This window comes from Candoia aspera, chromosome 3 (genome assembly GCF_035149785.1).
Source record: "Candoia aspera isolate rCanAsp1 chromosome 3, rCanAsp1.hap2, whole genome shotgun sequence".
NCBI classification, from domain to species: domain Eukaryota; kingdom Metazoa; phylum Chordata; class Lepidosauria; order Squamata; family Boidae; genus Candoia; species Candoia aspera.
The window spans coordinates 195,753,294-195,767,984 of record NC_086155.1 but is presented as its reverse complement, the minus strand read 5'-3'; the positions used below and the strand labels follow the sequence as shown (position 1 = coordinate 195,767,984).

General features: G+C 43.4%; 1 protein-coding gene across 1 annotated transcript; it reads right to left on the bottom strand.

Annotated features, from left to right (window-relative positions):
- Positions 1 to 314: 314 nt before the first annotated feature.
- Positions 315 to 11,184, bottom strand: CCN3 (cellular communication network factor 3). Its single transcript, XM_063299620.1, has 4 exons — positions 10,956 to 11,184; positions 9,255 to 9,503; positions 3,265 to 3,473; positions 315 to 915 (listed from the first exon to the last, which is right to left on the bottom strand). The coding sequence occupies exons 1-4, from the start codon at positions 10,957 to 10,959 to the stop codon at positions 643 to 645; spliced, it is 735 nt and encodes a 244-aa protein (XP_063155690.1). The 5' UTR covers positions 10,960 to 11,184; the 3' UTR covers positions 315 to 642.
- Between the last annotated feature and the right edge of the window lie 3,507 nt (positions 11,185 to 14,691).

Below are 14,691 nucleotides of genomic sequence, written 5' to 3'. Positions count from 1 at the left end.
GCAGGCACCAGGTTGGGGAGGTCTGCTCTGGGACCATTTGCCAAAATCAGGCTTTAGCATCTGCTGAAGCCAAGCCAAGACAAAGAGGAAAACACAAGCTTCAGGAAGAGATTTGCAAAAGCAGGAAAAAATAGAGAAGCATGTTTTAATTTGTGGGAGAAAAATAAACAAAGAATGTTGTCCTTAGTGTGAAGTGGTTTTGTTGCTGACACAAAAAACACTTTTCTTGCTGGTAGTGAGGATTTCAACTCTGGTGTGCCTAACTCCTGGCTGTAGTGAATGTCGAGACAATAAAGCGCACTAGAATACAAGCATCTTGCCCATCAAGTTTAAACAGTTGGTCCAGGGAGGACAATGCAGAAATATGATTTGTGGCATGCTAATACATGTAGCCAAGGAGGGAGAAGCTGCTTAGAAAGAAAAACTGCATTCCCCGCAAGTGACAATATTTTAATGAGGCAACATTGTTTGAAGCAAGCATGATTGCAAAAAATTCCACAGGAACCGAAATGGGTTACCTAGAAATGAAATGATGGATAGACTGGATCTGGAAGCAAAGCGTCTGATTCTGCCTCCCTCCCAAAAAAGAAGATAAATGTTGTTAAAGTGTTGCAAGGCTAGTCTCATTTTTGAGCGGCTCATTCAACTGAGCTTTCGAACAAAAGCATTGCTATTCTGAGGACAGTTGCTGTGACACACACAAGTAGAAATGGACATCACAGGGTGTTTGATAGTGTTGCCTCGAGGACAACGGAATTCCACCTGGATTGTTCTGGTCGTGTGTGGAGTGCAGCACCGTCCATCACCGCAGATGCCACAGTATCGGGGTTTATACATCTGGATGCTGGTGCAGTTCTTGTATTCCAGATGGACAGCTGTGTGAGCCTTTATAGTTCGGAGACATTTCTTCCCCTTCTAAGAAAAAGCACAGAATATTAATTAGGTGGACACCCAAATCCAAGTTAATGCAACACACAGCTATGATGCATTAGGATGGAATGAGCATCCTTTCAATGGCTGTAGGGCACTTGTAATGCTGTTTTGGTTGGGGTGGAAGTCAGAGCATGTGGGCAAGGATGCAAAAGAAGAGACCTGTGCAGGAAAATTTTGCATGGAAAACTTTCCCCTTAGGTGAGTTGGGCATTTCAGAGTTGCATGGTTATAGTGAAATTGCAGGAGGAGATGAGGAATTGATGGAAGGCGCCCCTTCTCTTATGTATGTGATGTTCCCTTTTTACTTGATAGGTCCCCAGTCTGTAAATCAACAGTTGGTGGGTTAAGATGAACCCTAATCCTTACACGTCATTTTTTTGGGACATGATATCAGCAGAGGTAGCATGCCAATCAGCTACTTGGCAGCTAGTGGAATGGTAGCGACAATGTTGCTGGCAGCATGCCTTTCAAGGTGGAAGTTCTTGTGAAGACTTAGGCAACGGTGGCAGATCCTTCATGGCAGCAGCAATATTTGGCTGCATGTCTTTATCTCAGACTCCTTTTCAATGATCTCAGCATGGCACAATCACAGACCCTTGATCACAAGGCTAGCCACTTGGTATAGGGCAGTGGTTCTCTCAACCTTGGCGACTTTAAGATGTTGGACTTCAACTCCCAGAATTCCCCAGCCAGCCATGCCAAGGTTGAGAAACACTGGTGTAGAGAGTTAGACTGGCATGTCAGGTGTGTTTGATAGAAAATACTTTCGGGCTTGCACAAAAGCCTTTCTGAATTGCAAATCCATTTGGAGTTTGCAAAGTCAGCTTTCAGCTCAATCTCCAAACTGAGGCTTCACACAGCCCTAGCAATTTTCATATGCATTCTACCTCAAAATGGGTAGGTTGTAGGTCCAGGAAGCCAGGAGAAACACTTGGGTTAAACTGCAAAATTGGCAGAACTGGATGATGGAGACAGGATAAAAAGCTACTTAACTTTTCCTGCAGATCACATGGAAATGTGCAAAGCAGAGATGCTCATAATGGCAACCATGACTATAAGAGTGGCTACAATGAGAACAGGCAGCTTTCTTTGTACCTGTGAATATTTATCTTTGGGTTCTACATTCCCTTCTCTGGGGGGATGGGACTCTCATCTGCCATAAAAGGTGATAAATGTGTATTAGGAGCACCCAAATTTCTCTTCCTTTCTTAAAGTAAATATGACCAGAAGAGCCTTATAGTACAATGGGAAGTCGGAAGCTGAAGGCTTGACACAGCTCAAACTCTTGGGAACATCCTTGGAGGCAGATCCCAATTATTAATTCACACCAACCCATTATTTGCTAAAGAAATACGGAAGCTTTGGGTAGGGCTGGATTCAACTCTCCAAATCGGATTGTTGAAACATGGCCATATTATTGCATGGCATGTGCTTCCAGTAGCACATCTATTGCTACTTCAGAGTGTTAAGAGCTGAAAAGGTCTTCCATCTAAGGCATTGCCTAGATGGCCTTATTTTGGCCATCCAGTAGTACCCTAAGCTATTATTTGGACCCAGTTGTTACTACTGATGGTAGAACCTACATACAGAAGCTATGTAGGATGGCTCCCAAAGAGATGTGTCCCAAGTGTAGATTCTCATAAGGCCACTGTTGTACTGGGCTCCACTAAGGGAACCTTGCTCAGCTTGTACCTTCTGGTTTTGCTGGGACTGCAATTCTCATAATTCCTAGTCAACATGATAATCAGGGAATTCTAGCAGCTGCATCCCAACACAAAGTTTGCCAGTCTGCTGATATGTTCACTGCAGCATCAGACTCAGTACTGCACACACAATATAAATGAGTTCTGGCTAAAGGAACGTCCTTCATCCTTTATATTGAATCAGTTTTGTGAGTAGAATTATAGAATTAACAAATGGCTTCAGAGATCATATACCATCTTCTGAGACACTGGTTAGCTGCCTATTTCTGCAGTAGCCCCATGCCAGGCCTTTCTTACTTTTGGTGCACTTGTGTTCAATGTGTGATGGAAGCCAACCAAAACCTATTTCGTCATAATGGCAGCTCCATTTTAGAAGCCATTTCTGGAGATAAATGCATCAAAAAAGAGCTGCTGGATCAGGCTGAGATCCATCTAGTCCAACATGATATTTCCCACTGTGACCGAACTCAAGATATCCAAGACACTCAAAAACAGGTTTGAAAAAATAATTTAAATAAGGGACCTGGTGGATAATCAGCTCAACCTTACCTCCAAGCCAAGGTTCTATGTGCTCTTCTCTCTCTAAAATTAGTGCAGGTTAGTACAATCACTTGAATGTAAGCCATACCTTATCAGTTAGTTGATTTTTTTCACAGGGCCGCACTTCGCATAGCCTGATCTCTTTCACCATCTTGCACATTGGGTTCTTGTTGGTGACTCTGGTGGAGACACCCCTTCCACAACTGGTGGAACACGCGCTCCATTCTGTTGTCTGCTCGATGCAGTTAAAACTTGAGTCAGATGCTTCAATCCCCAAGGTAGCTTCCTGTTTGAATGCTGAAGACAGGATTTACAGCACTGAACTGCACTGTTGCCCAGAGGTTCTCAAACAGTAAAATATTAAGATACTAGCTCAGAACTGGAAAGGATGTGTTTGGCCATCAGTGCATGGCTCAATCACGTCCTGTAGGCTACTGAAGACTTTGGCAAACTGCAACTGGTGCCGAAAACTGCAAATGATTTCAGCCATAAGGGGCACACCAGGAAACACCTTATAATACTCCTGCTGCACATTAAGTGCATTATTTCCAGTCTATTTCTGAGCCCAGTATAAGTTGCTGTTGTTTATAAAGCTCTAGGCTATCTGAAATATCCATGGCTCATGACTTCCATTTGAGAACCAACTACATAATTCACCATCAAGAGACATTAGATGGGTGAAGATTATAAAATAAGAATTTTATTTATTTATTTACCAAATTTGTCACCGCCCATCTCCTCCCACCGGAGGGACTCTGGGCAGTTTACAATAAAATAATCACTAAAACAATAAATATATAAAATGCCTTATAAAATTGCGTATCATTAATAATATAAATAAGAGTAAAGTCCAGATGGCTGTGATCTCATTCAGTCTATGCATGGAAGCGGTACTTCAAGGCACTATCCAAACCCAGGCATGACTGTTCTCCTCCCCACCCCAGGTCAGGTGGCAGAGCCAGGTCTTCAAGTTTCTCCGAAAGGCCAGGAGTGATGGGGCTAGCCTCGCCTCCGGGGGCAAGATGTTCCAAAGGGCGGGCGCTACTGCAGAGAAGGCCCGCCTCCTGGACCCCACCAGATGGAATTCTCTTACCGACGGGATCCTCAGCATGCCCTCTCTGCAAGATCGGGTGGGGCAGGGGATGTAACGGGGGAGAGGCGGTCCCTCAGGTAGCCTGGCCCCATGTCATGTAGGGCTTTAAAGGTGATAACCAACACCTTGAATTGGACCCAGAAGCAAACTACAGAGAAGAACCTAACTATGGAAATAGAAAGGTAAGGCTTACTGTTTCCTTGTTTAGTTTCTGGCTGATATGTTATTCCTTTTCTGAATGTTTATTGATGTAAGGGTTGACAACTAATTTTTCTTTCTCAAGGTTTTTATTGCCTTCTTTTTTGTGCAGTACATTGATTTAATATTTGTTTGGTATGCTGCCTTGTGTATCTTATGACCAAGAGGAATTCTATAGATATTTTCATATGAGTAAACTGTAATTTTAAAAATGGTTTTCGAAAAGACATGTATTTTGTAATATAACAAGGATCAACCTAGACTGTGAGGCCCCAGATCTACACCCAAAGCAGATCTCCAGTCAGTCTAATACAGGCATTGTGGATTCAGGGGCTGCATTTCTCTAATAGGCTCAGCTTAATTTATATACAAGAGCCAGTTTGGTGTAGTGCTTAAGGCATCTGTCTAGAAACCAGAAGACTGTGAGTTCTAGTACCGCCTTAAGCACAAAGCCAGCTGGGTGACCTTCGGCCAGTCACCTTCTCTCAGCCCTAGGAAGGAGGCAATGGCAAACCACTTCTGAAAAACCTTGCCAAGAAAACTGCAGGGACTAGTTCAGGCAGTCTCTGAGAATCAGACACAATTGAATGGGGGAAAAAAATTATATATAACATTTGCTATTTACAAAATCTAATAGCAACTTATAATAAAAGCCAGCAATTAAAAGAATTTAAAATAATAAAAATACACATTAAAACATTATGTAAAATATACAGGACAAAATAAGCAGTAATCTAACAAAGTAAAAGCAGCAGCAGAAAGTTAAAATTCATAGCAGGATTGTTATTCAACGTTCTAGAAGAATAAAAATGTCTTTGTCCTGTGCCAAAGATCTTAGGGAAGGCCTTATGTGGTACCATACAACAGCTAGACTGTTCTCTGGTCACTGTTTTCTTAGCTGGGAAAAGAAATGAGTTTAGTTTTGGGGGCTACGACGGGGCCTCCAAAGCTTTGAGCATTGTTCTCAGAGTCCCTTCAAAATTTATCACTAAAGGCAATTTTTAATGACACAGAAAGAGGAAATTTTGAGAAGCAACCACACTGAACGTAACCTTAAATTAATCCTCAATTACATTTCAATCAAATGATGAGCCCTCGTCCCATCCACTTTTTGAAATATGGCCCAGGGCATGTTCCTCCAGGTTCCACAGATTCACCATGCTCATTTTGAAGTCACTCCTCACACCCTTAAGAATTAGAAACTTGGTTGACGTAATTCAAGGCACCAGGTTTCATGTTCAATAAATGTCTTTTGTTTGTTCAATTTAGTTGTCAAAAGATATCCAGTAATCTTTAGATCAGCCTTTCTCAATGGAATCCTAGGGTTCTGCGAGAGGTTGCTCGGGATCCTGTGAGACAGTATGATTGGAATTTTTCTTTTTTTAACTTCACATGCTGTGCAACGCTGGTCTCGCAGCGGTGGGAATTTTTATGCACGATGACTCAGCTGCCGGCCTGCTGCTTTGTTGTCGTAAACATTGTAAAATGTGGATTGTGTAAGTTAGAAGCAACTTGTATTGTGAAGCTTTTATATTTTTTGCAATTTTTATGCAGGGGTTCCCTGAGGCCTAAAAATTATTTCAAGGGTTCCTCCAGGGTAAAAAGATTGAGAAAGGCTGCTCGAGAAGGTTTGGACCCATAGTTCCCAGGGCCAACTGGCTGGGAATTGTGGAGTTGCAATTTGAATACATCGAGAAATCACCAGGCTGGGGAGAATTGAAACAGTAAAACACACCACTATTTCTTACATATATACACACTCTACCTACACACACAATTTCTGTTTCTAGGCATGGCAACTATGCAGCCTGCAAGTGCCAACATGCAAACTTCAGCAGATATATTATATGCAATGCCTCCTCGCTTAGTTATAAATGCACACTGAATAAACACTACTTTACAAGGTCATTTTTTAAATGGTTTATCCACTATAATGCCTGATTGCGATTTCTCCATGCTTGCATTTCCCAAGCTAAGAAAAGCTTTTTTTCTGGGCTAGGTATAATATTTTACCCTTGGCATTATTCCAGGGAAGATATCCTAAGATCCCATAGAGAAACATGTTTGCACATGTGGAACTGAGGCTATGAAAGCCATCTGACATGACTTATTTTACTGTGGTACCTATATGGATATTCCTAATGACTACATCTTACCCCATCTTACCTGGGACTCTTCAGAGGCAGGTTGCCAGATAATATCTGATGGGATTCAAACCCTCTACCAGAAATTGAACTCACAAACCTTAGCACTATATATGTGCATATGTATATATGACTATATACACCATGTTAGCTTTAAGAGCTATCCAGGAGGCCCCACATGACCAGTTTCATCCTCACTGGGACTCTTCAGATTACTATTCTTCAGGCTACCCACGTCTGAAGAGTCTGAATATGGATGAATCTGGTCATGCAGCACCTCCTGGTAGTCACTGTAATTGGAAACACCACACAGGGTATTCACTGTGTAACATGAGAGAAACCACCACCACCACCACCACAAAGAGATGGATGTGAGTCATGTAAAACCCCATAGGCGCATAACATAATGTAACACCAGTATCTCTCTTCCTTGCGAGCTTAATGCAAGGTGGACAGTAGATACCATTTCAATAGTGCAAGTGATGCAATGTGTCCCATAGTTATAACTTAGTTAGTGGTCGAGCACCTTGATTTTATTCAATGTTTTGTGTTCTTTTCTGTTTCTGGCCTTAGGCTGTAATAAATGTGATATGTTTGTCCATATTTGTCATATCTGATTGCTTTATATCTGTAGCCATAAAGCAATTTCATTAATTACTTATTTATTTTGGGGGGTGCCTTCAAGTCAGTGTTGATTCCTGGCAACTGCCTAGACAAGTCCCTGAAGTTTTCTTGGCAAGGTTTTTCAGAAGTGATTTGCCATTGCCTCCTTCCTAGGGCTAAGAGAAGGTGACTGGCTGGCTTCATGCCTGAGGCAGGACTAGAACTCACGCTCTCCCAGTTTCTAGCCTAATGCCTTAACCGCTACACCAAACTGGCTCTAATGATAATTGCTTATTACTGGACATTTTTCTTTTTTTGGCAAAGAAAGCTTTTGCCTCAAAAAGCTAAGGGTTCCCAAGATACTAGAAGTTTTTAACACTATCACATTGATTTCATGTGGATGCTTACGCTATAAGATTTAAACTTGTTTAAAGTTTTATGAGTAGCAGAGTCCACTAGCATGAAACCAAAAGTAAATAGTGGCCTTGGGCAACTAACCCTACATAGCTCTTAAACATTATATTTAGCCTTAGGGCCATCTTCAGAGCTGAGAATGTTTGATTTAGAGTTGTTTTGCCACACAGAGAAGGAAGCCAACATAAACAAGATTTCCTAATTCTCTCATACACGCCTAGTGTCTTTTCCAACATAGTCCAGATAGGCATGACCATTTTTAAGACTGAAGGTCTCACTTGGTCTTGAATAATGTGCCAAGAAGTGTACACTAAAGAGAACTTAGTGGCAGGACAAAGGAGTGTCAGACACCAGAAGAAAAACTACACTTAATGGGATTGGATATTAAATGCAAGTAATGTGATTAATAAGGAACAATGTCCTTTTTCATCACCTTAAAAATTATAATTAGAAGCAATTTTTGAAGGGGTCCTAGAGCTTCAACACCCATTCTACTCTTTTAGATCAACTTCTTGCAAGGAATTAAGCTCTCCTGCTCATAATTTGTTCTGTGGAAAGAAAATGAGAACTGTAACACTACATGAAACAAAATCATATGTACTGAGACAGAAATGTATGGTCTTATGATAAAAGCTTCCTATCCAAAGAAATCTAGTAAAGTGGCAGGTTAAGGTTGAAACCCTCTTCTCCTGATGTTGGCTTCCTGTTTGGAGAAGGCCTGTCTCAAGAAGGACATTCAAATAAAGTCACTACTATGTGTAACTTGCAGCCATTCCATACTGTGAACACAGTCACTTTCTCAAGAACAGGGGTTCCACTTACAAGTTTAACACCGCTTACATCTGACTGAGACAATACACTTCCCTGTCATATACTCCGATTTACACTACTTGTGTGAATGCAAATGGAAAAGTTAGAGGTCATCTATGGCTAATTAGTACTTTGTAATTACTTTCTGCATTTATAGCTGTCAGCCTTGCGAGGTAGTCCAGACAAGAAGCACACCCAGAAGTACTAGCTCTAACGTTATTGTAAGGCTGCATTAAAAAACCTTTTGTAAGTCTGAAAGTACATCTCTTCCCACCTTGCCTTTACAGTCCATGAAACTAAGGAGGGTCCCTTCTGAGATTTTTGCCACATCCACATTCCTTCTGCGGGCTAAGCTGCCTCTTATGCGATTGTTGCCCTGGCTGTGGTTCTTCCCCCTGTCTCCCAAGGTCATTCCAACATACCATTACATCAGCTGACCTTCCTTTTGAGAGCTTACCTGGAATCTCCCAAAAATTTTATTCCCACAGCCACTTTGCGTGGTAGTTTGAACTAAGAGCGAGTTACTGGCCCTAAATCATTAGATGAACTAAGTGATCAGTGGCTGGCATGAACATGAGTTTTCTATAGCCAACATTTGAACCAGTACACTATGCTGGTTCAAACTTTGTATATAACCCAAACAAACAAAAAACCCACATTTCTGGTTTGCCAATGGATCTCTGCCATTACTAAATTCTCAAGAATTTGCCTCCTCCATGACTAGTATTGGCAAGTGATAATTGGTCTTAAAGAGACACACTAGCACAGTAGGTACCTCCAACGAAGCAAAGACATTACTATAAAGCCTTTACACACCTGCTGTTGCAAAGCCTCCAGTGTCATCTTCTTTAGGGTCACATGACCATTGTTCACAGCATTCGTTGGGAACTTCTATTTTCCTTGGGAAGGGGCATTCAGGGCTAAGAAGCAACAAATCAACATTGCAGAGGGGCACACAGCTGATCTGTCCATCCCTGCAGGTACAGTGGTATTTACAGTTGGGCTGGAATGTCTCACCACTTCGATAAATAATCCCATCAAAAACACAGTTGTCTCCTTCAAGGTCTGAAGCAGAGGGGGAAAAAAAAGCAATCAAGCTACATGTGAACCTAGCCTGTTGGAATACTCAGCTCATATCTACTCCAAGATCAGGGAAGAAAACCAGTATGAAAAAGGTCTTCCTGCTCACCTGCAATAAAAAATATCCTACATTGGCATGTGAGTACCACTATCACATGTCTATCTTCAGAAAAAGAAATCTGAAAAGTGTTCCAGACTATCTAGTACTGTATTGACATCCTTGAATCAAGCATGTCACTTGGTGACATGACCACATTCATAAAGATAATGGTGAATAGTCCATCATACCAACTACATTTAATTTTAATTCAGGATAAATATAAATGATCTCAAATCAAAGGTAGCTTTTGGGTTAGTCCAACTAATGGGATAAGTGTAAGAATCTTTAAGGAATATATTGATTAAATTTAGCAAAAAGATCAAGCCACCTTCAAGATGAACTCAGCTGCTGGTGACTTCATGCACATCCATCCGGCTTTCTTGGTATCCCTTTGGAAACGAGTGGTCATTGCATTTCTTCTTGATTGTTATTTGGGTTTCTCAATCTGCCTCAGATTCCCTCACAGTCTCCCATCCAAAAAGTAACCAGACCTTACCCTACTTAGCTTCTCTGTCCAGCCAAGCTCCTTTAGGTGGTTGTTTTTTGGGGACAGATCAGAAGCACCTAACCTTTATTAGGCAAAAAGAAGTAGCGCAAGCAACCATCCAACTAAAACATAAATGGTGCCAGGAAAAATAATGCCTAAATTCAACTATTGAATAAGCTTACATTTATAACCAAACCAAAATGTGGTTTAATTCAAATTTTTGGTATACAGTTAACATGAATACATATATTGACTGTAATCTTTAATGTGAATGAAGGGAAAACCATTGGGGGATGGGGAACACAGCTGAAGATTTCAAGGGCCATGTGCAGGCCAGGAGTTACAAACAGTCTATCCTTGTTATAGGTCTTTCAAGCAGCAAGAGATGCTATAGAGCAGTGTTTCTCAACCTTGGCAACTTTAAGATGTGTGGACTTCAACTCCCAGAATTCCCCAGCCAGCAAGCTAGCTGGGGAATTCTGGGAGTTGAAGTCCACACATCTTAAAGTTGCCACGGTTGAGAAACACTACCACAGAGGGAGAAACAGGTCACATTTTGATTTTCAGGAGCTGCAATTTAACACCGGTGGGGGGTCGTGGGTAGCAGGACTTCTCCAGAGTGCTGCCTTGGGGAATCTTGTCGATCCCAGACTTCTCCCAAATTGGGCGTCGTCCTTCCAAAGTCATTTGGAGAGGCACAGCTAAGGCAACGTAGGAAGGTGACCCAGGCGTTACTTCTCCCTCTCCACCCGGAAGGTCTCCTCGCTCCTCTCGGGCTCGGAGCGGAAGGCCAGTCCTGTTCGCGAGGCCGACCCTGCCCGCAGGAGGAGAGCACCCCGCAGCCATTTACCCATACAGACGCCGGGGCCGCCCTCCGTCCCTGCCTGGCGGTCGCAGTAAAGGCCGGCGCTCTCGTCGCAGGGCGTCGCTTCGGAGCAGCTCTCCCCCCGCTGCCGGGCACAGGTCAGACAGCAGGAGCAGCCGTCCAACACTGAGGGCACGCCAGGCGCGCAGGCAGGCGGCTCCGCGCGGCACTCGCAGGGCAGGCGGCACCCGCGCTCCTCGCCGCGTACCTGGGAAGAGCAAAAGCGAGAGGCGCGTCAGCCGAGCCCCCTTTTCCCGGCCGCGCCGCGCCGCGCCGCCGCGCAAAGGCAAACCTCAGGCATCGTCCACAGGAGGAGGAAGAGGAGGAGGACGCTTGGCGCCGGCGATCCGGAGCGGTAGCCGATCCACGCCCTGGGCAGGCGCTCCCGCCCGGCGTTGCCCTGCGCCTTCCCCATCGCTGTCGCGGCGCCTCGCCTTGCCACCCGCGCGCGCGCCTTTGGGAACCGGTTTATACCCGGCGCCTCCCCGAACCGCCTCCGCCGGTTGGACGCGCAGCGGGGGTACCGGAGCCAATCGCAGCCCGCGGCGTCGTGCTTGGCGCCGTGCGTAACTGGTGGCCGCGGAGAAAGGGGGTCCTTTGCGGGGAGTCGTACCTGGGGGCAGGTGGGTCGGGCGCGTCCATCTTCTCGCTGGAAGCGGTGATGGGTGCCCTGATGGTCGCGAACTACAAACTGGCAGATGCGCGGCTTTGTTGATCTCTGGCTGGCTAAGTGATGGCTCGAGGTTTTGCGGGAACGCAGCCGAGGTGGTTATTATTTCTAGTGTGAATCCGAGCAAATTGGATTAATTCAGCAAACCATGATAGAGTGGTGTTCAGTCGCAGTTATTCCCCTCCTCTTTTAATTCAGGTTGCTGAATCTTTTTTCTATGCCAGGAGACATAGGATGGCTGCATTCACACAACATATTTAACTTGGTGCCTGAATTAAACTGTTATCTGGGCCAGCACAATACATTAAAACATAAGTTATACAAAGAGGATGGGTGCGCTCAACACATTAAGGTGTAAAAACTACCCAAGGTTAACATGAAGCCAACATATTGTGTGAATGCCCCTGCAAAGATTTTACTAAACATGTTGTGGGAGACCAGCCAGAACCGGCAAAACAACTGTACTTTGCATTGATTTCATATGCCGTAAAGAAAGTTAAAGCTGGCCTTAGGACCAATATTGGAGCCCGACCTTCACATGTTTGCATGACTCGCTGAAGCAAGAACTAGCTAAGCACATTTTAATCTAAGTCAATGGTCAATTCATAGTTTAGGGCAGTGTTTCTCAACCTTGGCAACTTGAAGATGTGTGCACTTCAACTCCCAGAATTCCCCAGCCAGCATACTGGCTGGGGAATTCTGGGAGCTGAAGTCCACACATCTTCAAGCTGCCAAGATTGAGAAACACTGGTTTAGGGCATCATGTGAAGCCAGAACATTGGATTAATTGAGTACACCATTATTTGGTTAATCATGTCATGTGATGAAAAAAGAAAAGGGGGCTATAAATAAAAAAGATATATCACAGTCTAATCATTCACTTCATGCTCAAGAAATGGGATACAGGAAAGATATGCAAGCTTCTTTGCCCTTAGCATTCAAACTGGGACCATTCCAAAAAATGTGTGGAGCCTGATTATAAAGGAAGGTATATCTAGTGTAAAAGTTCAAGTTGAGATAGATAGATAGATAGATAGATAGATAGATAGGGAAAGAAAGAAAGAGAAGAGAAGAGAATTTGGAGGTTGTACCTAAGACTTCACCAGTGTAGGCTTCAGGTTAGGCATCTAAGACCTGTAGCAGTCTGGGGTCCCCATGCAAACTCTTTGAAGAAACGCTTTACACAGCTAATGTATGTTTAACGTAAGGCTGGACTGATACATAACTCTAAGCCACTCTTAAGTTTGTTTAGCTTTGGCTTAGTTCATTCTGTCAACAAACCATGGTTTCTGAAAGTGTGGCTCAGCATAATGTGACAACCCAGCCTCAGCACTTATGGAAGGAATGATACATTTATTCCAGTGCGAAAACTGGCATAAAATGTGGGACAATAGCTGGGCTGCAAACATCCAGCTGATCATGAGATAGGATCTTGGGGATACAGAAATTTCTTAACTTTTTGCTGCCCTCTAATGTTTATATGGATTTTTGCAGCCCAAACACGGTAACCATATCTAAGTTAAATCAACTTGATTTCTTGGAAGATAACAGAGAGGTCCCCTGGGTCCATTGATTATTAGATGTACACCCCACCTTTATTTGTGCAACTTAAGATAGTGCATATAATGTTCACACTTACCATTTTCCCCGCAACCACCACCCTGTGGGATGGGGTGGGCTCAGAGAGAGCAAGCAGCCTGAAGTCCCCCAGCTGGCTTTCATGCCATGCCCATGAATGGACTAGAACTCACCCTTTCCTGGTTTATAGCCTGGCACTTTTAACCACTACACCAAACTGGCTCTCAAGCTCAAGTCCTTGCTAATTATTTCTGGAATGTTTGTCATTTTACTGATGGCTTTCCCCTAAAAAGGATTGGGAAAAAACGTGAAAACTGTATTCCATGCTCTGAAAAAATGATATTGCCCAGGAAGCTGTATAAAGTAACGTGGAGCAAAGGCAACCAGGAAATTTACTTATTTGTTAGCTTTCTCCAGGAGTAAAAGATAACCAACACAGGAATCTCTCTTCATATGATAGAAAAACGAGCTATTTGCTGGAACCTAGTATTTTACACTCACATTTGATAACCCTACATTGTGACCTGCTTTACCTCAATGAAATCATCAACCATGATGTTCAAGCCAGAAGACTGGGTTTACATATCTCACTAAATCCAAACCAAGTTAGCTACATTATATTTTGCCCATCCCAACCCAACATAGCCAATGGCTGAAACAGCCAGCAAATCATAGAGCAAATTCACATTTTGCACAAAACAATTGATTCATTAAATAAATCACATTTGGTTTGTGCAACACAACTTACTATACCTAGGGCTGAGCAACTATTTGGTGGTCAGGGATGCAGTTAACATGCTTGGGAATCCAGGGGTCACAATCGGGAGGATAATGATACAAATTGTGTAGGGGAAGTGTACAGGTTGTCCTTGCTTGATGACGGTAATTGGAGCCAGCAACTCTGTCGCTAAGTGATGTCATAAAGTGTGACGTGATTGCGCTGACTTAAAACAACAGTTTCCAGTTGCTGTTGTTAAGTGAATCCCATGCCATCGTTAAGCACATCACATGGTCAATGTTTGTGACCTCCTGCCAGCTTCCCCATTAACTTTGCTTGTTGGAAGCTTGCAGAGAAGGTAGCAAATGGTGATCACATGATGTGGGATGCTGCAGCTGTCATAACGGTGCACCGGTTGCCAAGTGCCCAAATTGCAACCACGTGATCACAACGGTGGGAACTTCGAGGACTGGTTGTAAGTCCCACTTGTTCAGTGCCATCATAACTTCAAACGGTCACTGACCAAGTGGTCATTAAGCGAGAGCTACCCATACTTTTTCTCTTGGCTTTAGAGAAGTGCTTTAAGGATGTTCTTAAGCTAACTGAGGATTTGCACTGAAGTATTCATGTTTCCTGCCTCAAAATGGGGAGAAATTGCACCACCTATTTTCGGCAGTGATCAGAGGGAGCTGCTAACTGGCAGCAGCACCTAATCCCATCCAAGGTCTAACCAGATCTGATCCTGAATAGCTTCT